The sequence below is a fragment of the Triturus cristatus genome, chromosome 7 (assembly GCF_964204655.1).
Source record: "Triturus cristatus chromosome 7, aTriCri1.1, whole genome shotgun sequence".
Classification (NCBI taxonomy): Eukaryota; Metazoa; Chordata; class Amphibia; order Caudata; family Salamandridae; genus Triturus; species Triturus cristatus.
In genome coordinates, this window is record NC_140590.1 from 1,344,764,533 (window position 1) to 1,344,790,069 (window position 25,537).

Consider the following 25,537-nt stretch of genomic DNA (forward strand, 5'->3'; position numbering starts at 1 on the left):
CTTTCAGAGATAGTATAATGGCAATTTTAAAAATCTATAAATTGATTTAGCAACAGAAATAGAAGTTCCAGAAAGAACTTTGATCGGACATGAACGTTGCTTTAAAATCTACTAAGGCACTGCAAGTATAGGGAATGGTCCGTGTTGATCTCAACATTAAGACTTTAAATTAATTATGTTTTATATTGTTTCTGGCCCTTAGATTATTTTTCGTGGGGTACTAGGGTAGCATCCTCTGTGAATGTATCCTTTCGAACGCTCACCTTCCAGTGCTGCTGGGTTGAGCAGCCAAGTCTGTCAACCTGATACAGGCTCACAGGTCAGAAAAGCTGAAGTGGGCCTAATTTTGCATTTGTTTTTATCTTCTTTTTGCTTTTTTTTTTTAGGGCTCTCCTTGTGATGTGAAAGTGAAAAATGGCAACGTCTTTCAGGGAATCTTCAAAACCTTGAGTTCTAAGGTAAGATTTCTGTAAACTATGTGGCTTTTGACAAAAGCCTTCAAATAATTTAAAATCCCAATGCTTTCCTACTTTTTTATTTTTTTTATTTGTTTATTGGGATTTTGCTTTTCATATTACAAGTTAATACATCATTAACATATATTAACACGCATTTGCAGGCGTTTGGATGATTTTTTTTTTTGTGTAAAATATGTTTATTGATTAACCTTGTACAATACTTCCGGAATACTTCAGTCAGGAGCTTCCGCTCACATATCAGTACCCTAATATACAATAGTCCTTGTACACTCAAGTCTGTTCGTGATTCATGGTTTACAGTCCATGTTGTCCTTACACATTATAACATCCTGCAACATACCGCCCACTAACTGTACCATCTTCTTTTCATTGCAAGATGCAACGTAACAGCGCTAACGAGTGAAGTTCCATACCTCAAGAAGAGAAAAGTACATAGAATTCTCAAACCTACCCCATGATAACCCCCCCCCCCCCCACCCCCCCTCTTACTTCCCCTTCCCACAACTCCCCTGGCATGACTTGTTGAGCGGATACAGCATAAGGTCTTCGGTTTTGCTCATACTTGCATCTTTTACAGTTGTAAGGTGCACTTAAAACTTTCCCAGTTCAGGACTACTAACAAGCTGACTAGAACAACCATCCATTCTCCCAGAATCAGGCGTTTGGATGATAACCTATGTAGAAGAAATCCACGACTCTATTGCATATCAAACACATTGGATAAAATCCAGTAAAAGATTCTGGTAGGTATCCTCCAGCTTAACTCTGCATATATTGGTATGCTTTGTGGAGGCTGGTTGAGGGGTTTTCCTGGGTGTGTGGGTTGGTGTTTCGTCCCCACCTCTACCTTTGTGTGTCGTCTCAAATAGGATTCATGATTGCATTCCCAGTTGGAATAGGTCAGTTTCGGAGATACCGAGGGGAAAAGACAGAACTGTTAACTGTGGGCGATAAACCGGGGGATGAAGGGGGGGGGGGGGAGTTGGGGAGCCGTCGGAAAATATATCAGTGATGATCAGTTGTGTGGTTAGCTATGGTTCATTTTTAGTGTGCTGCTTTGCGTGTAGGGGAGGGAGAGGGGTCCGGGGAGACAGTCTGCGTGAGATGGGGGAACCTGTCCTGTATTCCCCAGATATATCGTTGGCTTTATGCGTCCTGAGCCTGCTGTGTATTGGCTACTGTCTATCCCATAGGGGATAGGGGTGGAGTCTGGGATTAAGACTTAGAAGCCATCGGTGATGCCACCAGCGCCGTCTCCTGTATGAATTGAAATAATAATTGTGCCCATATCAACGTGTCCGCCCTTTGAGGGGTCACTATCGGGGGTGTTACTGAGCCATCGCGGGAAGTGTGCACGTTGCTGCCTTCTTCCTCTGAGGTTAACAAGTGTGGGCCTCTCTCTCCATCCGAGCTTTCCTCCGTTAGTCTCACCTCCTTGGCCGCCTATAGTGCCTTCCTGCGTTCCGCTATGATTTGTTCAAGATCGGGGGAGTTTGTAGTAGCTGAGTCAGATCGTGGGCTTAATGGTGTTAGGGTGACTCCTTTGTGTTGCCACCAATTTCTCCCTGCCTGGATAAACATCACTTAAGACGGGTGGGTCCACGAAATCATTCAATCAGGCTACTGTCTTGAACTAACATCAACCCCCCCAAAACATCCCACCCAAACACCGTCCAATGTCACAAGAACATCTGTTACTGTTAAAGCAGGAGGTAATCACCCTCCTACAAAAAAGTGCAAAAGAACCAGTTCCCTTGCACCAACAAAACAAGGGAGACACTCCCTCTATTTTCTCATACCAAAAAAGGACGGATCTCTAAGGCCTATTTTAGACCTCAGACCTCTAAACCTATACATACATTCAGACCACTTCCACATGGTCACACTTCAGCAGGTCCTCCCTCTGCTTTCCCAGGGTGACTTCCTTGCTACTCTAGACCTCAAGGACGCCTATTTCCACATTCCCATTCACAGCGCTCACAGCAAATATCTCAGATTCGTAGTGAACGGTCAGCACTATCAATTCAAGGTACTTCCATTCGGAGTCACCACAGCACCAAGAGTATTCACCAAGTGCCTAGCAGTAGTGGCAGCACATCTAAGAAGACAACACATACACGTCTTACCATATCTAGACGACTGGCTTATAAAAGCCAAATCGTACAATCCGTGTACAACACACTCACGCCGCTATTCAACAATTTCACAACCTGGGATTCACAATAAATCACGCCAAGTCCCAGCTCCAACCGTCCCACACGCAACAATACCTCAGTGCCACCATAAACACCTCAAGAGCGCTCGCCTATCCCAGTCCCGCCAGGATAGCGAGCATCCAAGCTCTTCTCACCAGATTCCAACCGCAACACACTCTTCCAGCTCGAGTGTTCATGCAACTCATAGGGATGATGGCCTCTTGCATATTCATAGTGCCTCATGCAAGACTCCAGATGCGTCCTCTCCAAGAGTGCTTAGCACGCCAATGGAACCAGGCTCAAGGTCAGCTAACAGATCTGGTGTCGGTAGACGGTCGTACTCCTCGCTCTCTGCATCGGTGGAACACTAAGAACCTTTCCAAAGGGCGATTGTTCCTCGAGCCAGTTCCTCAAATAGTCATGACAGCGGACGCATCGCTCTCCAGCTGGGGAGCTCACCTACTACATCACACCATGCAGGGCAGGTGGACACCTCAACAAAAGTTACTCCACATCAACCACTTGGAGTTACTAGCCATATTTCTAGCCTTAAAAGCATTTCAAAAACACATATCAGGCAAGACTGTCTTAGTCCACACCGACAACATGACAGCCATGTACTATATCCAAAAACAAGGCGGGACATACTCTCTGCAGCTCTCTCTACTTGCACAGAGCATATGGAGGTGGGCTATACCTCAGAACATTTTTCTCCTAGCCCAACATGTCCCAGGATTCCAAAACACAATAGTCGATCTCTTGAGCCGTCAAACAGAACAAATCCACGAGTGGGAACTTCATCCACAAGTTCTTCAACAGTTTTTTCCGATTTGGGGGCAACCACAGATAGACCTCTTCGCCACTCAAGAAAACGCCAAATGCCCAAACTTCGCCACCAGGTATCCTCACTCATTGTCCAAAGGCAATGCGATATGGATGAACTGGTCAGGCAGATTTGCGTACGCTTTTCCGCCTCTCCCACTCATTCCACTAGTGGTGCGCAAACTACAGCAACACTCATTAACGCTCATCCTAGTTGCTCCAACTTGGGCCAGACAGCCATGGTACACCACACTGCTGGAACTCTCAGTAGTTCCGCACCAAAAACTACACCTCTCTCCACGCCTCTTAACCCAGAACCATGGAGAGATCCAACACCCAGACCCAGCTCAACTCAACCTAGCGATCTGGCTCCTGAAATCCTAGAATTTGGTTACCTTAACCTTCCTCCTGACTGTATGAACGTCATCAAAGAAGCTAGACGGCCTACCACTAGAGCATGCTATGCAGCCAAGTGGAAGATATTCGTAGTATACTGCCATAACAACAACACTAATCTCCTAGATGTGTCTATCCAACACATCATAAGCTACTTACTTCACCTCCAAAGATGCAACCTAGCCTATACCTTTATCAGATTGCATCTTGCTGCCATAGCAGCATATCTACAAAATGGACAGCACTTCTCACTTTTCAGGGTATCTGCCATAAAGGCCTTTATGGAGGGACTCAAGAGAATAATTCCCCCCCAGAGTACCACCTTCCCCTGTGTGGAATTTAAACATCGTTCTCACAAGACTAATGGGGCCTCCATTTGAACACCTACATACATGTGAGCTACAATTCTTAACATGGAAAACTGCTTTCCTCGTAGCCATTACTTCTCTACGAAGAGTTAGTGAACTACAAGCACTAACCATTCAAGAACCCTTTCTCCAGATGCATCTTAATAAAGTTGTTCTCCGGACTAATCCTAAATTCCTCCCTAAAGTCATTTCTCCCTTCCACCTCAATCAATCTGTGGAGCTGCCTGTATTCTTCTCGCAGCCACAAACAGTTGCAGAAAGAGCTCTTCACACCTTAGATGTCAAACGACCACTACTATGCTACATAGAAAGAACAAAACCCTTTCGTAAGACCAAACAACTATTCGGGTCTTTCTCACCACCACACAAAGCCAACCCCATATAAAAAACTGGGATAGCTAGGTGGATTGTCAAATGCATACAGATTTGTTACCATAAAGCAAAACGTACTTTATCGGTTCCTCCTAAAGCCCACTCTACACGAAAGATAGGAGATTCAATGGCATTTTTAGGCAACATTCCTTTAGATGATATCTGCAGGGCAGCTACATGGTCTACACTGCACACATTCACAAAACACTACTGTGTTGATGTGCAAACTAAACCGGCTAGTGTGGGCCAGGCTGTACTCAAAACACTATTTCAAACTACTGCAACAGATACTGGTGGTCGCCGCTAGGGGTGGATACTGCTTTACAATCTATGCACAGTGTGTAATCTGCAGCTCATATGCCTCGAACGGAATATGCTACTTACCAGTATGCATCTGTTCTTGGCATGTAGAGCTGCAGATCTACACATGCCCAGCCACCTCCCCGGCTACCTTTATCTGTTCCAGTATTATCTTACTTAGATACACCACACATGGGCATCTTTCCTGTTTCTTACTAAGCTCCATCATTTCCCTGCTGGCGAAAAACAATCTGGGGATGGAGCCGATGCCCATGCGCACTATGATCCAAAGGAGGAGTCACATACCTCGTGACTTCCAAAGACTTTCCAAGACAAAAACAGGTGCAAACATCCGGGCCCAACACCAGATGGCGATCTATGCACAGTGTGTGGATCTGCAGCTCTACATGCCAAGAACAGATGCATACTGGTAAGTAGAATATTCCTTCTGGGGTACAGATCCGCCAAGTTGGACCTCCAGAGGTCGTCCAAGTCCCTGCTCAGCCAAATACCTGGGTAACGGGTGGGGCCAGAGGCCCATACAAAGGGACAATCCGGTGTGTATGGCTTGGTGGCATCAGTGAGAGGGAACAACACTGACTTGCTCCAGTTCACCTGTATGCCGGACAATCCACCAAATCGTATTATCTCACGCACAAGGGGGCTGAGGTTGTCTTGGGGGTGGCGGACATACAACGTAATATCATCAGCATACATGGAGACCAAGAGAGCGCGGGCCGAGAAGCTGATACCCCTTTGAGTATGGTGTTGCCGGAGCCTGGCCGCAAGAGGTTCCATCGCAATGGCGAAGAGCATAGGGGAGAGCGGGCACCCTTGTCGAGTGCCACGTTCAATTAAAATAGGATCTGATACCTGCCCGTTGATACGAGGAGGGGCGGGTGTAGAGTTGAGATCTTACGGATAAAAATGTTACTAAAGCCAAGGCGCGGTAGAAGAAAAAAATAGAAAAGGCCACTCCAGTGTATCGAATGCCTTGGTGGCCTCCAGTAGAGCGGCCACCGCGGGGAGGCTAGGGTTGATCTGATGGAGGACTGAAAAAATAGTCCGAAGGTTATGCGAGGTGGCGTGGCCAGAAATGAAAAAGGACTGATCGGGGAGGGCGATAGGAAGGAGGCGGGAAGCCAATAACTTGGCAAAAATCTTATTATCGTTATTAATCAAAGAGAGGGGGCCGTAAGAATCGCGGCAGTCAGCTGGCTTGTCCGGTTTGAGGAGCAGCGTAATCATCGCCTCAGGGAGGGATTGCGGGAAAAGGCCATTGTCAAAGGAATCGTTATGCATGGTGGCCAGATGTGGCACTAGAAGCGAAGCAAAAGTCTTGTAAAAAGAGGCGGGTAGTCCATCCAGACCTGGGGCTTTATCACTGGGTAAACTATTTATGGCAGCAAGTATCTCATGCCTAGAAAAGGGCTCATCCAAGAATTTACGGTGGTGGTCCTCAAGCCAAACCAACGCGAGAGTATCAAAGTATTTTTTTTTTTTTTTTTTTTGTCCTCATTAGCCTGCCCCACAATCTCCATGAGAAACGCCACTCCCCTTAGATGTCGTCTGGGACTAGATACCATTCCAACCCAAACCCTGACATCAAACGAGTGTAGACCGGCGAGAGACGTTCTCGAGGATGATGTTGTAGGGGGAAAGGGAGAAATATGTGAAGGCTCACAACCCCTTAGGACTCCATCTTAAACTCGGGAGGCCATCCGAAGAGACAACCGTGGCACCTGGAGTATGCTGGCATAATCATCGGACCCGGGAAAAAAAAAAAAAAAAATTTACGGTGGTGGTCCTCAAGCCAAACCAACGCGAGAGTATCAAAGTATTGTTTGAAATCCTTACGCGAGGGAGGGGAGCCGGCGGCGTAGAGTTGCGAGTAGAAGTCCATAAAACAAGCCTTGATTTCGTCCGGGGAGGTGGTTCTGATGGGGCCACCATCTCGGAGAGCGCAATGTACGACACAGCACGGGGAGGGCGTAGGAGGTTGGCCAGGGTCTTACCAGGCGGATCGCCCTCTCCGAAGCGACGAGCTCGGGCCTCTCTGCCCAGAAAGGAGAGTTCCCTATGGGCCTCCTCAGCAAATTCAGAATGCTTTTCACACAACATCGCGAGGGTCTCGGCTCTGGGGTGGGCCGCGTGAGCGGCATCCATAGCCTTAATCTCCGATTCTAGCTTGTCCAATGAAGTGCGGATGGAACGAAGGGCACCAGCTTGTTTAGAGATACTCCCCACGTATTACCGTCTTAAAGGCTTACCGCAGGATGGACGCTGAGTCCGCAGAACCGACATTTAAATCGAAGTAATTGGTGATCGCTGTTTGGATCTCGTCACAGAAGACGGAATCGCGGAGAGCATTCTGAGGAAGCCGCCATGTGAAAGCGCGCGGTGGGGAATGAGGAAGACTAAAACAAATCTGGACTGGCGCATGATCTGAGAAGGTGCGTGCCATATGACTGGCGAAGGTAAGCCAAGTGAGGACATCCGGTGAGGTAATCCATAAATCAATACGGGACCAGCAGCCCCGAGCACCGGTGACCTAAGTGCCCTCACGGGCCTCGGGCCACAAGTGCCGCCAGGCATTATATAATGAGTTGTCCGCCTCCCCCCCCACCCCCCCCCCCAACCCCAGATAAGGGCAGCTGGACCAAGGGAAGAAATGAGGTGCCATATGTGAGTGAAGAGATCAGGGTCATCTGAATTAGGGCCATACACAGCAGCAATCGTCATGGGCTGGGACAATAGGGAACCATGCAAAATCACATATCGTCCTTCGGGGTCCGTCAGTACCCGAGTAGTATGCCAGTGGAGCCCCCTTTGAATCAGCATGGACACTCCCCCCTAGAATAGGAGGAATAAAAAGAGTGCGATTCGCCCCAGTAGCACGACTGGAGTCTGGCAGAGTTCGCAGGCAACAGGTGAGTTTCCTTCAAGAGGCAAATGTCGACCTTATGTCGGTGCAAGTGAGTGAATGAGCCTGGCTTTACGGTGATCATTAAGACCACGGATATTCCAGGTCCAACATATGGTGTCAGCCATGTTGTTCTAGAGCTGGTTCAAAATGGGACGTAGAGCAGGAGGCCAGATAATGGAAACCGCCAGTGTAGTCGCTGGGACCAGCAGGACCTGACCAGGAGGAAAACAGGGCAGTCACCTGAGGTAGATAGTGGTGCCGGCCAGTAGCCTGTAAGTCTAGAAGGCCCAACCTTGGTGGGAGACATCCAGCGCGCAAAGAACAAAAGGAAAGAGAATACAGTGCCAGTCAGGAAGAGGAGGATGTCGTGAACAGACATGCTACATTGAAAATGCCTAATGATGAAGTGATGCATTCTGATAGGAAGCGGAAGTTGAGGACACACAAACCAAAAGATCCCCAGAAAATGATAAAGAAAACCCGCCATCCCCCCCCCCCCCCTCCCCCCACCAACCCGCCGCACAAAATGCAGTTTGAAAACCAGTTCCTGGCAAGTCAACAACAGACTGAGTGCAGTCGACCACATTCCCAAAAACACAACCACCCACCCAACCACCCCACCCTTGCGACCAAAAAAACAATACCAGAAATCCCACCACCCCCGCACCCACTCCAACCCCCCCCATCAGGCTGAGAAACCTCCCCTACCCACTCCAGGAGCCCACAACTTGGAAGAGGGAAAACAACGTTCAGAAAGGGAATCCTCCCATGAGGGCATGGCAGAGCTCAGCGTACTCCCCCCGCAGTAAAGCAGGGTGGCCAAGCTGTGAGGACAACAGACAGCGTACAGGTCAGAATTAACCAGTGAGATCCAACAGATCAATAATTTTCACTGAGGTGGTCGGTAGTAGCGAGCTGAGAGCCAGATGGTGACGAGTGGGATGACTTGTCAAGTTTCTTGGCAAAAGCGAGGGCATCTCTGGGATCGGGTAACATGAACGTTTTTGCCCCCTGACGGACTCTCAGCTTTGCTGGTAAGCCAATGAGTAAGTGACATCATGTTTTTGGAGGATCTGCTTAGCTAGGAGGAATTCGCGGCAAGCAACCTGGACAGCCAGAGTATAGTCAGGGTAAAATGACAGCGAGTTTCCTTGATGGTTGATTTTGCCCTTGTCTCGTGCTGCAGGGTGGATGGCATCCCGATCTCTAAAATGTAATATTTTTGCAATAATGGGGCGAGGAGGTAATCCAGGACCAGGGCGTGGGCCAAGGGAGCGATGCGCGCGCTCAACAATGACTGAGGAGAGCATGTCACCAAAAAGTTGCCTGACAAGCTGCTCCACGAAATCCTCCATGCGGGAAATGTTGGTGGACTCTGGTACCCCCGTAATGCGGAGATTACTCCGACTGGAGCGCGCCTCCAAATCCTCATTTTTATTTCGGATAATATCCAGAATTTTGTCCATCTGCAATAGTTTCTGACGATCCTGAGTGGCGGTATCCACAATGTCCGAGATCCTGGACTCTGCATGAAGGAGGCGATTGTCGTGGGAGTCCACCCGGGCCTTGACCGAGTCCAGGCGTGCAGAGAGTTGGTCGAGTTGCGTGGCAATTCCGGTAACCGTGGACTTAACTTCAAGCATAATCGCCTTTAGGTCACCTTCATGAGCAGGAGGGGCCTCCATGTTGGCCGCGGGTTCGACCCCGTCCAGTCCAGCACCGTCCTGGCGAGTAGATCTGCGCTGGTCAAATGCAATTTTGGGCTGCTTAGGGTCAGTCTGCCCCATAGCCGTCGGACTCAGGCCTAAGGCGACACCAGGAAGCAGGAGGACTGAATAGCGGACAAGAGAGGCGGCGGCAAATGGCACAGCAGACGGGCCATCACCACAGTCAAGGTTGAAGAGTGAGCAGAGACCCCAGCACCAAGATCCAGCTGCGGCTGACCACAGCAGGCAGTAGAAGCAGAGGGGGTGGCAAAGAGAAGTGGCTGATGGTATGGGCACCAGGGCGGCAACACAGCAGGGAGACACAGGAATAGCATGGCACCTTAATCCAGAGACAAAGATGATAGCGAGGGAGCCCACAGGTCCAAAACTAAAGGCAGTCTATTACACAGCGTGATGTCAGCTCCCCAGGGCCGATGACGACCGGGCTGGGCCGGTAGCAGGAGGGAGAGCAAGTACAGGTGAGCACTCTTCACTTCACCCAAGGCCCAGGCAGTAATACAGCAGCCTCCACCGTCGAGATGCCTAGTGTGAGGAGAACTGCCAGATGGCCCAGGTGAGCAGGGGAACGCAGCAATGCAGCGCTGTCCGGGCAAACTCAAGATGTGCAGGATGGCGGAGCAGGAGTCACGCCGAGGCACCGGTCAGAGGGCGTAAGGCAGGCCCCGGGTCCAAAGCAGGTCCGGACTGTGGCACGGAGTGAGCCCAAAGGCCAGGTGCAGCTGCCGCTGTGGCCCTGGTTCAGGCACGTCTGGGAACCGAGGGTAGCACCAGGCACCATAGGCGTAGATAATGAGGCTGGGACGTTACGGGCCACGAAGAGAGGCGGCAGGGAGTGCTTGTGGACTTGTGGCACACCAGCCCACCTCAGCGGCCGCCAACAAATCGCCAGGAGCAAAGCCGGGCCGCGGCAGTGATTATGCTGAGATCACCAGTTGCTGGCTCGCCAAGGTCCGGAACGCCGGGGGAGCAGGATGGGTTTCCGATGTTGGGATGCCGAGTGCAGTGAGGCAGGGGCGCGTCGGACCATTGGATGAGGCGGCTGGGGCGCGGGCACTCTGGGCGCCCCGCACAAGACAGCAGTGTGGTGGCTGGGAGCACGCGCTGAACTGAGGCCACCGCGTCGGGGAGGCGCGGGAGGTACAGAGCTCCTGTCACCAGGCCCGGGCTTTAATGGCAGTCAGAGGAGGCGCCAAAAGGAAGCAACATGGCGCCAGGAGTCGCAGAAGGCTCGGGTGGTGCAGCTCGCGGATCCCCAGCCCCATCATGGATAGCCACAGCACCACTCACCGGGTCGATCAGCGTAAGGGCTTCCAGCGTCTTCCAGCCGATGCAGATCCCCCAGTCGACCAGCAAGGAGTCGGGAAGCGGAGGGCCGGGCCGGGCCTACCTCGAGGAGCGGGCCCAGCACAGCTATCGGGCTGCAGTTCTCAGCCTGCCCACGTTGCCAGGGAGCAGCAACTGCACCGATCAACACCCCAGGTAAAGCTGAATCGGGGAAACGCTGATTGTTGGCAGTGTTAGAGCTGTCGTCTGCAGGATTGTGTCGGATTATTAGCTTGGCTGGCAGAGCCCACTTAAAGTGCGGCCATCTTGCCGCCGGCCAAGCCAGGCCCTTCGTCCGTTCCCCCCCCCCCCCCCCACTCTCTGAAGCATAGTTAAGCAATCAAATCAAAGTGTTTGAAGGCCTCCTTTGAGAGAAACTTGCCCAACTCCTTATGGTGTGGTTGACAGCCATGTAATACTTGGAGTACAATAAAAAAATAAAACCGGTTTGTCTTTGAAACATTGTATAGACTCACGTTTACCTAATTAGAAACTTTAAAAACCTTCTGTAGGCATTTTTTGGTTTATAGCTAATAACCATTGACACAAACTAAATGCCAAATCTGGATAACACATTTTTAAGTCATCGCGGCTTGTTGGAATGTAGATGCATATTTTATAAACACAGTTTTTAAGACTGTACAACACAATGCTACAAAAAATAAATGATCCAGGAAAATATGAACAATTTTACATACTCCAGGGAGTCTAGCTTGGAGTGACACAAGCCCAACCTCTTCAGGAACAATTAAACCGCCTCAGAATGCTATATGGAGTTCACCTACTGGATGAATGTGCCTCTTTATGTGATCTACCAATAATTGGTTATATCGTGCAAAGTAGTGGCTCCCACACTTTTGACTCCTGACCCCCATTGAGTCACTACTAGAAGCTGGGGACCCCCAAGCAATTTGCATGATTTACATTTCAAAACATTCGGAAAATAACAGGCATGTGTGCACACCAAACAAATAACACATTTTTAAAGATTTTAACTTTTTATATTGAAAAAAAAATTGTAACAATAGAAAAACGTTAATGGAAAGGTTGCTGCTGCATCTCGGCGAGTAACTTTCAATGTTGGTGTCCTGCCAGGGCCAGACTGGAAACCCAAAGCAGCCCTGGCAAATGTTGAGATCAGTCCCCGTACAGTGCCCTCTACCCCTCTCTACCCCCCTCTACCCCAAGAAAATTTGGGAAAAATAGTGAATTCTACAACTCATTTGTCATTATATATTGAATTGTATTAACTTTTAAAGCATAGTAAATGAAGACCTTACGGTGCACAAGGATATGGCAATCTCTGTTGGGACTCTTCAATGATTCCCACACGATCAGCCTCCAACAGTCTCATCTCACCATTGCCCCTCTCTCGCATGCATTTCATTTGTTTTATAGCGCCTTGCATACCAGTGTAGGGTGTTGCAGCACTTACACCACACACATACAGAGACAATGAAACATACATGTGTATATAAATGTAAAGAAAATGTTACATAAGGCAAAGGGGACTACAAAGTATAGGATTCATATGTTGGTAGGCGTTTTTTAAGAGTGCTTGGTCTGGAGAACCACAAGCTCAGGATTCAGAACGTAATACTGTGGTTAGTGTGGACTTTATTAATAATGAATTTATTTCTACCCAAACAAACCTTTTTTAGCACGATCAGTTAACGAAAGACTGTGAAAAAATGTAACTTTCTAACTTACAACCTGCAGTTTGCATGCAACTCTTTGATGGCAATTCATAGCTCACTATGCTAGATTGCGATTGTAACTTATGAATTGCACAGTGTCAACAAAATCTGTGACAAAAGCAGTAACCCACTGAGCTATGCACATGACATTTTTTTTAAATGCATGGTACAAGTTCTTTGTGGCAGGCATTTTAATCTGTGCTCCCTTAGATGAGTCAAAGGTGCCACTGGACAAAACTCCCATCTCTCTTCAGCTGGTACATTAATCACTGACGTTATCTTGACACTTTAATAGTTGCCCGAAAACTGCTGATTATACAAGGAACTTTGCAGTGCTTTTAAAACTGCTCCCTGTGGACCCCCTGTAATGTGTCAGACCCCTGGGGATCTGCAGGCTACAGTTTGGGAACCACAGAGTTCAAAGAGTCCCCCAGAAGTGTAAAGGACTTCTATGAAAACCAAAAATGCTCTATTTGTGGTAGTGTGGTCGAGCAGCCTTAGGCCTAACACATGAGCGTAAGACATTTTGTTAATCACATAGTGATTATTAAATGACACATGACCGAAAAAGGAGATCCAATCCAATTTTAGAAAAATAAGCTTCTTTCTAGATGTATTTTAAGACCAAGATGTATGTTCAAAGGTGAGTGTGTTTTTCAATAAAAATACTTTTCATGTTAAAGTGGACAGTTAGTGCAATTTTTCAGTTCAGAAATGTTAACCTATGGCAGGAAAACAAGAATGCAGTTTTGCAGGTAAATATACGACTGTGAGAAAGTGCCATCTTTCTTGCATGGTATGCCCCCACCTTTTGCTGAATTGCTGAATGTACTTTGACTGAGTGTGTCCTGGACTCCTGCCAATCAGGTGCCCAGGGCCTATGTTCCTTCCCTAATACCCAAATTGGCAAACCCTGGCCACATGTCGGCCCCTGGTAAATGGTACCTTAGGTACCCAGGGCCTTGTGACCAGGTAAGGCCTCTAAGGGCTGCAGCACTCATTGTGCCACCCTTAGAGGCCCTGTACCCATACACACACACACACACTGCCTTTGCAGGCTGGGTGTCTGGGTGCAAGACAAAACAAAGAGTCGACATGTCACACATCCCCGTGTGCCATGCCAATCACCTACACTGCCATGGCATATATCAGCCACCCCTCTAGCTGGGTGCCTTATGCCAATGGTGTGGGCACAGGAGCAGGAGCCCTGTGCCCCTACAGTACCCAGGTTCATTCCTGGGAACTAAGTGCAGTGCTGCCATTTAAGAGTACATGGTGCTGAGAGCTTGTCGAACACGAACTCCACAGCACCATAATGGCATCACTGAAGACTGAAAAGTTTGGTATCAAACTTCTCAGCACATTAAACCCACACTGATGCCAGTGTGGGATTTAATGTACCAAGCACCCCAGAGGGCATCTCAGAGATGCCCCCTTAAACCAAACCTACCATCCACGTCTGCTCTGAGGCTGCCTAGGCTGCCACACAGCAGACATGTTGCTGGACCCCTGGGTGGGAGAGCCCCTGCTCTCCTGGGCCTGCAACAATGCACATCCTGGGCGAGGTGCTAAATCTCCTCCCCCAGGATGGGCAGGGGGAAGCTTCTAAGGCATGCCGCCTCTGTGAGCTTCCTCAGGCCACTGCAACACCCCACTCTGGCGGGAAGCTTGTCTGGAAACCCCAAATAAGGACAGGGGATGTGCCAGCCTGCCAACCCCACCCCTCAGGTGGGGGAGGCGAGGTGAAGCACATCTCCGGGCTCTCGCCATCTTGAAGATGGGTAGCCCTACCCTATCAGGACTAGGCTACTGCCCCGCTACCACAGGAGAGAGGCAGGATAGGGGGTGTACCCACCCCAGGACAGGGACCCATTGTTCCCTGCCCTTCACCTACCTGTAACGCCCCTAAATCTAGTATTTAGGGGCACCCTGAACCTTCCTTCCCCAGATTCCAGATTCCGAAATACAAAGAGCAAGAAGAAAGAAGACCTGCCCTGCAGCTGCTAAGAAGAGGAAGACACCAACTGCTTTGGCCCCAGCCGTGCTGGCCTGTCGACCCTCGAACCTGCTCCTGCTCCAACCTAGCATCTCTTGTGGCTAGCAACCTCACAAACCCCGGAGGACCTGGCTACCTTTTGGCTCTAAGCCCCTGGGACTCCCATGAGTAGAGGCTCTACTCAAAACCTACTTCTAATCCCTGGCAGCAGGCCGGAACCGCAAACCCAGCACACTGCACCAGCCAAGCCTGGCCAGTGCCGGAGTGAACAAAGACCACGAGGACGACCCCACGGCGACTGTGACCCCGAGTCCGGCACCCAAGGACCTCCCTCGACACTCCTGAAGAAGCCTGCAGCCTCAGAACAAGGTGCCCCCCCTACCGCGATCAACAGAGGGTAAGATTTCCCGACCACAAAAGGCACCCCTGCACGCGGCGCCCCGCGACCCCCTGTGCCCAATCTCGGGGTACCTACCTATCCTCCAACTACCCAACTTACCTCTCGAAGTGGTGGTGGCACCTGAAGAATCCTCGTCCCTGAGCTTGCAGTCTTTTTCTAAACCGGAGTTTTCCCATTGAAATCAATTGAGCGCCCGAAGGCTCAAAAGCACCCTGCACCCAGCCGCCCGAGTGGCCCTGGCAGTGCAACCTCTATACCTACCTACTTCCCCACTTGCCCTGAGTAAGTGACCAGGAGCCCAGCTCCCACAGCCGCGTGGCTCGCTAGTCAGCAGCCACCAACCAAGGCCCCCCTATCCCTCATAGGATAACATTGGGACTAACTCTCTCTGCACCCGGCCGCCCTTGTGCTGCTGAGGGTGAACCAATTGTACCTACCTGACCCTGGGAGACCCCGGAGTCTATGCCCAGAACCTCAACTCTGCCAGTCGAGTACTTACCCTTAAACCGATAACTCTATTTTCTTCATAGGGTAACATGGAATGGCTTTTTCCTGAAATTTCTTCTAAGGGTGGACTTTTCAAATCTTAAAATATTCACCAAAAATCAGCCGAGTAACAAATACTCACCTGCTCTTAGGTGAGCTCCCAGTGCTGGATCTTGCTGCCCAACACTGACTCTGAAAAATACTTACAACTGTACTTACCAGTAACCCAATTTTCTCCCGTAGTTAATCATTGACTGTTTTTCTGTGAAATTTCTTCTAAGTGTCAATTTCTGCAATCTTTAAATATTCTTTAAAAATCATATAATAACTGAAAACGTAATTACTTGCCTGTTTTGGATAAAGGTCTCAGTACTGAGTCTAGGTACCCAGTACTGGATTACAAAAGTAACGAGTACATACTGTACCTGCAACTTGAATTTTCTTCCATAGGGAATCATTGATTGTGTTCTATGAAGTATTTTCTAAGTGTCAACTTTTAAAATAGCTAAATATTGTGTTCGAGGCATATGAGCTGCAGATTACACAGTTTTGCATAGATCGCCATCTGGTTTTGGGCCCGGATGTTTGTAGTTTGTTTTTCCTCTTGGAAAGTCTTTGGAAGTCACGAGGTTGGTGACTCCTCCTTTGGATCGTATTGCGTATGGGCGTCGGCTCCACCCTCAGATTGTTTTTTTCCGCCATCGGGCTCGGATGTGATACTTCGCACTCCGGTTCCGAACAGCTTCCAGTTCGACGATCGACGCGCAATCCTCACCCCAATCGCTGTATTGTTTCGATCACGATCTCTTCAATCAACGCGCCTTCTCATCGACACAAACCTTCGGTTCCAGTCGTCGACGGCGGCCTTCGGGCCTACCCAGGCTCCGGTCCCTGCTCATGGAAAGAACTCCATTTAAAAAGTGCCCTCGATGTGGGTCCAAATTTCCCCACACCGATCTTCATGAGGTATGCAACCTTTGCCTCTCCTCAGAACACGAGGCTCGAGACTGTCCGGCCTGTAAGTCTTTCCGATCTAAAGAGACCATTCGGGACCGAAGAGCTAGAAGGAACATGGCACACTCCTCGACGTCCATTCCAGTCGACATCTTCGGAGACTACATCGACGATCCGGAACATCATCGTATCGAAGAGGACCTTGTCAGCGCTTCCGAGGCCGACGAGTCAGATGTGGAGGACATCACCCCGGCGCAGAGGGTCGTGAGTACCAATCTAGCCCCTCCCTCACCTGCGCCGACACCCAAAAAGGCTTCGGTCACGCCTTTGCCTCCGGGCCTAGGCAAGACCAGAGACGCTGCTTCACACACCCCACCTTCGGGCCCAGTGAAGAAGCCAAGTAAGCCTTCCGGCGGCTCGGGCTCGAGCCAGCCTGCCAGCGGTGCCGAGAAACACACTTCGGCACCGAAAAAGAAGACGGCCTCCACCTCGACACCGAGCTCCACTCCGAAGCCCTCGGGGTCGAAACCCAGCCCTTCGGCACCGACGCCATCTTCGGTGCCGACCAAACCACACAAGGCCACCGGCACCGACACTCCCAAGCCGAAGCCCATCTCGGCGCCGGCCAAGAGACCGGAGGGTCCCAAGCCGGGTTCTAAACATCAAACCGGCACGGAAATACCTAAAAAAGCATCGGCTTCGGCGCCGACGGACCAAATTACCCCACCAGAGCTATTTACACCGGATCCCTTGCAAAAAACTCTTACCAAGGATCCAAAAACTGGACATTTGACACACTCTACTAAGAAGAGACATTTGGAGAAGCCTGCTCCGCCTCCAACTCCAAAGAGGAAGGACTCTGCTACCTCTCCGTTCAGAATACCTTCCCCTCCTCCTCCACCTCTACCTCCTTCCCCACCTCCACCACCTCTACCTCCTTCCCCACCTCCACCCCATCCCACCCCATCCCACCCCATCCCACCTCATCGTTCTCCTACTCAGTCTCCAGACGATGATGATCACGGAGACCCATATTATGATACAGGGGATGTGCCACAAGACCCTACCCCTACAGGATCTCCAGATCCATGGGATGATTACCATATACCAGATATCCCCAACGTCCCACAAGACGATATTTACCCTTCTCGACCATCTCCACCAGAAGATTCATTAGGGTTTAACCATCTTCTGCAAAGAGCAGCACATTATCATGGGGTGGACATGCATAATGACCCTGTGGAGGAAGATTTCCTCCTAGACACATTCGATACTACACAGAGGTCCACCTCCATACTGCCCATGCTCAAAGGGGTGGTAAAGCATGCGGCAGAAGTTTTTAAAGACCCAGTTGGAGCCAGGGTCCTTAACCGACGTATAGAAAAGAAGTACAAACCTGCTCCCTCAGATCCCTCTTACATCAGATGACCAGCGCCACTAGATGCCTTAGTGGTCTCTACGGCACGTAAAAGGGCAAACTCACAAGCGTCAGGCGATGCCCCACCACCTGACAAGGAATCAAAACTGCTCGATGCTTCAGGCAAACACACAGCATCCCAGGCCGCCAACATATGGCGTATAGCAAACACTCAGGCACTGCTGGCCAGATATGACCAGGGCTCATTATGACCAATTAGAGAGCATAATGCAACATCTCCCTGAAAGATATAAAAGTAAAGCCAACGAGTTGATTCAAGAGGGTAAAACAATCCCAAACACCTCTATATGTTGTTCCCTAAATGCAGCAGACACAGCCTCCAGGGCCATTAACACCAGCGTCCTTCTCCGTCGTCATGCTTGGTTAAGGGTATCTGGGTTTAAACCAGAAGTACAAGCCTCTATCTTTAACCATCCCTTTGACCAGGAACATCTATTCTGGCCAAAGGTGGATGAGGCCTTAGAAAAGATGAAAAAGGACACGGGGCCTTACAGTCTCACCCGCCCAGACGCTCTTTTCGCCGCTCATCCTTTCGGAGTGCATCCAGAGGCTACTCCTCAGACAAAGCATCCACATCGTACAAGTCCCCTACTCAGACCACCTTTACAAAAGGTTACCAAAGAGGCGGCTACAGGGGTAACAACAACAAGGGCAGAGGCAAAACAAAACAAACCACGCCCGTTCTGCCACACCTACTAGCAAATGACTCCCCCCCCCCCCCCCCCCACCCCCCCCCCCCACCAAGCTCCCCCCAGAACAATCAAATCCAGTCGGGGGCAGACTCACAAATTTTCTTCAGGTCTGGGAGACCATCACCTCAGACAAATGGGGGACCCAAATAATTTGGTCAGGCTACTGCCTGGAATTAACATCTACCCCCCCCCCCAAACATTTCACCCAGGCAGCGCCCAATGTCACAAGAACACTCGGCATTGCTAAAGCAGGAGGTTATCTCCCTCCTACAAAAACAGGCAATAGAACACGTTCCTGTTAATCAGCAAAATCTGGGGGTCTACTCCCTATATTTTCTAATACCAAAAAGGGACGAGACTCTAGGACCTATTCTAGATCTCCGGCCCCTAAACACATACATGCACTCAGACCATTTTCACATGGTAACGCTTCAGCAGGTGCTTCCGCTCCTTTCCCAGAACGACTTTCTCACCACACTGGGCTTGAAAGACGCATACTTTCACATTCCGGTACACCATGCCCACAGAAAGTACCTCAGATTTGTAGTGGACGGGCAACACTACCAGTTTCCGTCCCTTGCAAAGGGACGGAAACTATAAATATCTCATGGTGGCAGTGGATTCGTGTTCAAGGTTCCTATGGATGTGGCCGCTGCACTCAGCTGACGCTCGAACTGTTATAAAAGATTTGTGAGTCTTTATCGGCACATACACAATTGGCATGCTACTTTCTGACCAGGGCCCTACGTTTAGCTCTCGAGCTTACAAAGAAACCATGGCCAGTTTGGGCTTGCATTGCGGTACTCCTCTCAGTTTCATCCTGAGGGAAATTCTGTTGTGGAAAGGAAAAACCGGGACATAAATCAGTCTATAACAGCCAGGGTATTGGGTTCAGGTGATGAGTGGGTCAAACATCCTTATGGGGTCCAACGCTCGTTAAATTATTTGCCAAGAAGTTCTCTAGTGGGGGGTCACTCCATATGAAATCCTATTTGGGACAAGAATGTGGGTTCCAGATCTCGAATGTAAATGCACAGTGGTGGAAAATAAACCAAAGATCGTTTGGCTGTTTTACAGGACTTAAATGAACTAAGATCGAAACAAAGCAACGTGTTCCTGAAGCCAACCACCACTGGGGAAATTCCAGCCATCCCAGCAAGGCCTGTCTGGATCCCAAAGCTTCGGGATCTAGTCAGAGAGAAGATCGCGGACAAGAAGGAATTTGGGCCTTCTTACAGACAACCAGTACCTGTACTAGCCATCCACGGAACAAGAACAGTACTTCTGCCGCCCCTTGCTGGAAAGAAGGAAAAAAGATTTGTGTCAATCGACCTCATCAAACCACACTGTGGCCAATACTAAGCAATAGGCCTTGTGGACTCCGACCAAGTAGCAGATGCACTCCTCTAGCTACTATCCAAGAGGTTCAAACTGAAAAACTCATCACCATCGAGAATTCAGCAGTAAGAAATAAAGGACTAAGCAACAATGCTATGGAACTCATTCCTCTTGAAACCCAAATAACAGTTTGTCCTGATACACCGGTTTACACCAACGTAACACGTGATCAACTGGTGCCAGTGATTTCAACGAATCCTGATGCAGTTTCAATCATTGACAGAACTGCCTCTGGCTAGTTCATTAACTTTGATACGTTTTCTGAGGATCCAAGCAAACTGGAAACGAAGCCAGCCAAAAGAACTTTCAAAGAATGAGCACAAGACTTTTTTCATCTCCTGAAAACGACTTATCTGGTTTCACCATGGATTGAACTTTGGATTATTTCTGGAATTCTTTTCTTTCTGCTTTGGCTAGCTTTAGTAATGACTCTGAGCATGCTGATAAATGGAAGATATATTCACTTGGACACAGAAAGTAGAAATGTGAACTTACTTTTGAAACCACACAAATCATCCCATTGTGAAGCAAGAGACTTGTCCACAGTGAACATCACAGCCGTTCCTATACAAGATGGTATAGTTTGGGACAAAACGGATTATGATATATGCGGCCCGTCGGAACGTTTGGAGATTCCACACTTATTTAAAATGTCATTAAGTGACTTTATTACCTCCAGTACCTATTCTGATGATTGGGACTTTGAGACTGTTAATAATGTGATGTCTGATCTAGAAAGGTCTGTTGCATTCGCTAACCATGAATACTTAGAGTTCAACAGACTATGAACAGCTTTGTTACAACCAATATGGTCATCATTTCTTGCATAGATCTGCAACACCTAGAAATGTATTTATGTATAGCCAATGGGAACATTGTCCTACATCAAGGGGTAGCTCAAAAACATTTGCAATGAAGTTTCCATATTTTTCAGGGTACTATACATCCAATCCGGAAACATTTTTCTTAAAAAATATGAACAAAACCGGAACGAAAAATGTGTTAACTAATACAAGACAGTTTTATTCTACAGCCTTTATTGCCCAACTGTCTAGACAGGGTTTCGACTTTTGGAAAGACACAATTGACACAAAATCTGTCTGGGGTACAAAAGATTGGCAAGTGCGGGGGATAGAAGCTTTGTTTAGAGCCTGCACACAGCAAATGTTTTTGAATGACACTGTCCAACAAACGTCTTGCCTTGGGTTAGCCAAGATCAATGACATGAATACACAGTCCATACCTACACCGGCATGTAATAGCACTACACAGGGGTAGGTCGACGCACATACTATTTTACGAAACAGATCAGATCCTGAATGGGAAAAATGGTTGCTCTGGCCCACAGACACAAACCTCTGTCAAGAAAGATTCCTGAACAGAATACAGGGTTTTACAATCAATAGGCCTGACCCACGTTATGTTCAAAGACAGCATCCAGGGGCAGTAACAACATATAGTTTAGGAAAATTATGCCTTGATTGGCTACAGAAATCTACACTAGAGGATGTGAAACAGTACTTCGCTTTACTTAAAGGAGACGCAGGCCTTAGGGATTTCTTGCTAGGTCCAAGAAAACCACGTCTAAAACGTTTCATATATGCCGGCATCTATGCTGCTTATACTGAAATATGGAAGGTTACCCAAGCAGACGCCGCAGAAAGAATACGAGAAATTGATTGTTTTAATTTAGTGACAATGGGTTAACGACTGTCATCCAGGATATATTCACTGGGCAACATTGTATCCTCTGCTATAGACATTGTGAAACAAGATTTGGTCCTGCTGCGACAAGGCCAGTCTCAATTACGTTCTATTCTGTTATTAGGCTGGACGCTACAAAACTTGCGTGCAGGCTATGTGCCTTGGCGTTTCATCAACTTGTCATCTCTGTTTTCAGAATACAATCTCACTGATAAACAGATCGAACTGGCACAAAGGGAAGCAAAGTATACAGTGATGAGCATTGAAAAACTAGAAAAATTGCCATTAGCGGTAGCAGAAAAACCAGCTACAGAAGGGATCATTCATGGCAAAATCACTCTGCCTGTTAGAACTTTCCATTTTCAGTATTGCCTCAAACAAATGCAAGCAGGCAAATATGAAAGGTTGGGTAAAGAATCCATCAGGACATCCTGGGATTTACCTTACGCTCAAGATGTTGGAGTGGGGGGCGTGAAGTGTTTCTTAGCAGTACACACTGTGAAAATGCACTGAACGGTTCACTCATATGTCGGGATATTAGTTTACACGGGGCCTGTAGCGGTTCTACTGCAAATTTAACCTGCCACCTGCAAGGTTCACCAGCCGCTGTGATTAATCCAACATTTGGACAACTTTCAAATGGGAGTTACCTCATGTTGAATGATCAGAGCTTTTGTGGCATGTTGCCAGGTATCCCATATCTGGTAATGGTTGGCTCCAGGGTCCAGTTTTATTCCCCCAAATAGACACAGTCAGGGAGTCGCCTTTATGGCCTTCACTGAACATCTCTTCTATACGAATGATACTTTAAGCACAATCAAAGCCATTCTTTTACAACAAACCGTGCCTTTGACCTCGGCGAAAGAAACCTATGATCTACAAATTGCAAGGACTTCGGCTGAGATACAGGCTCTGTTACGTACAAACTGCCCTACACTTTTCACAGAAATGTTGGGACGTATTTTAAACATGTCTTATACGAGTGGTATTTTGCATGTATTTAAGACCATCTGTTCAGGACTGTTGACACCTTTTCAAGCAGTCCTTGGAATCATTCCAAACTTTGTGCACTCTGTGTTTGGTGGTCTGCCGCTAATTCTAGCACTCGTTGCAGGAATCCTGTTTTGATTCCTACTACTACGCTATGGCAAGCCAATCCACCAGCGTCACTCCCAGCACCTTGGAGAAAGCTCTCCTGGAAAGGAAGTGTCGTGAGCATAGTACAACTTTTGGGCTTACCTAGTCTACGAGAATTAAATACCACGTGGTTTCTGTCATTCATACCAATCTGGCAAGATTGCATCTTACCTGTTCTACGCTGCCTGCTATGCGGTGAAGAATGCGTGCTAGACGTCTAACACTCCCACCAGTTATGCCAATGGATATTGATACTCTGCTGGACCCGATAACGACCCATGCTCTGTGTTGTCCCCAGAGGCTACCAATCCTGATGATGGCATTCGTTGAGATCTCACAGACTCAACATGCTACTGCTGAGGTACGAGATGGATCAACGGGCACACAGGTAACATCGGAAAGGAACATTGCTACTGGCGATGCTTCACATCTATGTGCAGTTAATCTTCTAAACGAGGTATTCCAACTATCACCGATATCGGTTGACTATCTTTTGTCTACAGGAATAGAGTATTTCATGTTTTCACCAGCCCCTTACACCGACTTTTGATTCGGCTCACAGTGTACTGGGAAAGCTATGAATTTGGCCTTCATTTTTCAAAACAAAGACAAACCTTGGAACTTTTTTTTTCATACAATTATTATTTTTTTCTCTAAATATGAAATTTTTCTTTTTATCGCAAAGTAATATGCTTAAAGTAGAACTATTCATAGAGAACAGACTTCTTTGAACACTTCCAGGGACACATTATCACCTTTTATTCACAACAATTTCATTTATGTAACATGAGATGAAATGACTTTGATTTTTTTTTTCCTGTAATTATGAACCATTTCATCATGTGTATATGTTTCTGTTCATTCATTTCACTTCCACTGTAAATATAGGCTTAGTATGAAACATTGCTTAATATGTACAGCACCTTTGTGTTTCATGTCCAGCAAAAGTTTTTTAGTATGCTTTTAAAAATGTTTTAAGTAACATGTGGTACTCAATTTTCTATGTTTAGCATTTTAACGTTTAGCTTTTAGTACTATTGATCATTTGTTAGTGGAGTGGTTGTTGTGTTTTGATTTAGATGTCCGTAAATAGTTGTTCGAGGCTTATGAGCTGCAGATTATACACTGTGCATAGATCGCCATCTAGTGTTGGGCCCGGATGTTTGCAGTTTGTTTTTCCTCTTGGAAAGTCTTTCGAAGTCACGAGTTCGGTGACTCCTCCTCTGGTTGGTATTGCGCATGGGCTTCGGCTCCATCCTCAGATTGTGTTTTTTCCGCCATCGGACTCGGATGTAAAACTTCGCGCTCCGGTTCCGAACTTCCCAGTTCACCGATCGACGCACAAATCCTCGCTCATCGAGTTTCTTCAAAGACATAAATCATCTTATTCATCTTCTCTTCGGCACTTCTTCGATTCCGGTGGTCGACGGCGGCCTTCGGGCCTATTCCGGCTCCGGTCTCGGCTGATGGAAAGAACTCCCTTCAAGAAGTGCCCACGATGTGGGTCCAAGTTTCCCCACACCTATCTCCATGAGGTGTGCAATCTCTGCCTCTCCCCAGAACACGAGGCCCGAGACTGTCCCGCCTGCAAGTCTTTTCGCTCAAAGACCATTCGAGATCGACGGGCTAGACGCAACATGGCGCACTCCTCGACCTCCGCTCCAGTCGACATCTTCGGGGACGATGTCGAAGCTCCGGGACAGCAGGACATCGAACAGGAGGACGACTACCTCGTCAGCGCTTCCGAGGCCGACGACTCAGATGTGGAGGACATCACCCCGGCGCAGTGGGTCGTGAGTACAATGCCCCCGCCGATCCCGAAAAAGGTTCCGGTCACACCTTCGCCTCCGGGCCTAGGCAAGACCAAGGACACGGCTTCTCACACCCCACCTTCGGGCCCGGTAAAGAAGCCTTCTAAGACTTCCGGCAGCTCAGGCTCGAGCCAGCCGGCCACCGGTGCCGACAAACACACTTCGGCACCGAAGAAAAAATCGGCCTCCACCTCCATACCGAACCCGGCACCAAAGCCTTCAGTGCCGAAACCTGCTTCGTTGCCGACCAAACATCACAAGACCCTCGGCACTGACACTCCCGTGCCGAAATCCCCTTCGGCACCGACCAAAAAACCGGAGGTTCCCAGGAAGCACGGCTCCGACAAACCTAAGAAGCCGTCGGCCCCGAAACAGTCGGCGCCGACCGATCAACCAGTGTCACAGGAGCGTTTCACACCGGATCCCTTGCAGAAAACCCTCACCAAGGATCTAAAGACCGGACACTTGACATTGTCTTCGAAAAAGAGACATTTAGACAAGCCGGCTCCACCTCCCACTCCAAAGAGAAAGGACATTGCTACCTCTCCTTTCAGGGTGCCCTCCCCACCTCCACCCCCTCCACCTCATCGTTCCCCCACCTTGTCCCCTGTCCCAGACGATTTGGGGGACCCTTACTATGATCCAGCAGATGTGCCACAAGATCCCACTCCTACTGGATCCCCAGACCCATGGGATGATTATAACAATCCAGACATTCCAGATGTCCCACAGGATGACCTTTACCCATCTAGGCCATCCCCTCCTGAAGATTCCTTGGGTTTTCACCACTTGTTAAAACGGGCGGCACACTACCACGGGGTGGAGCTACACACCGACCCAGTGGAGGAGGACTTCCTCCTAGACACCTTCGATGATACACATAGGTCCACTGCCATTCTACCTATGTTAAAGGGCG

General features: G+C 48.6%; 1 protein-coding gene across 4 annotated transcripts in view; it reads left to right on the forward strand.

Annotated features, from left to right (window-relative positions):
- Positions 1-25,537, forward strand: part of ATXN2L (ataxin 2 like) — a 767,539-nt gene that overhangs the window by 103,190 nt on the left and 638,812 nt on the right. For all 4 annotated transcript variants that reach the window (XM_085618994.1, XM_085618995.1, XM_085618996.1 and 1 more), the window contains exon 4: positions 387-458. In XM_085618994.1, the coding sequence (XP_085475120.1) occupies positions 387-458 (72 nt within the window). The remainder of the gene's footprint in view (positions 1-386; positions 459-25,537) is intronic.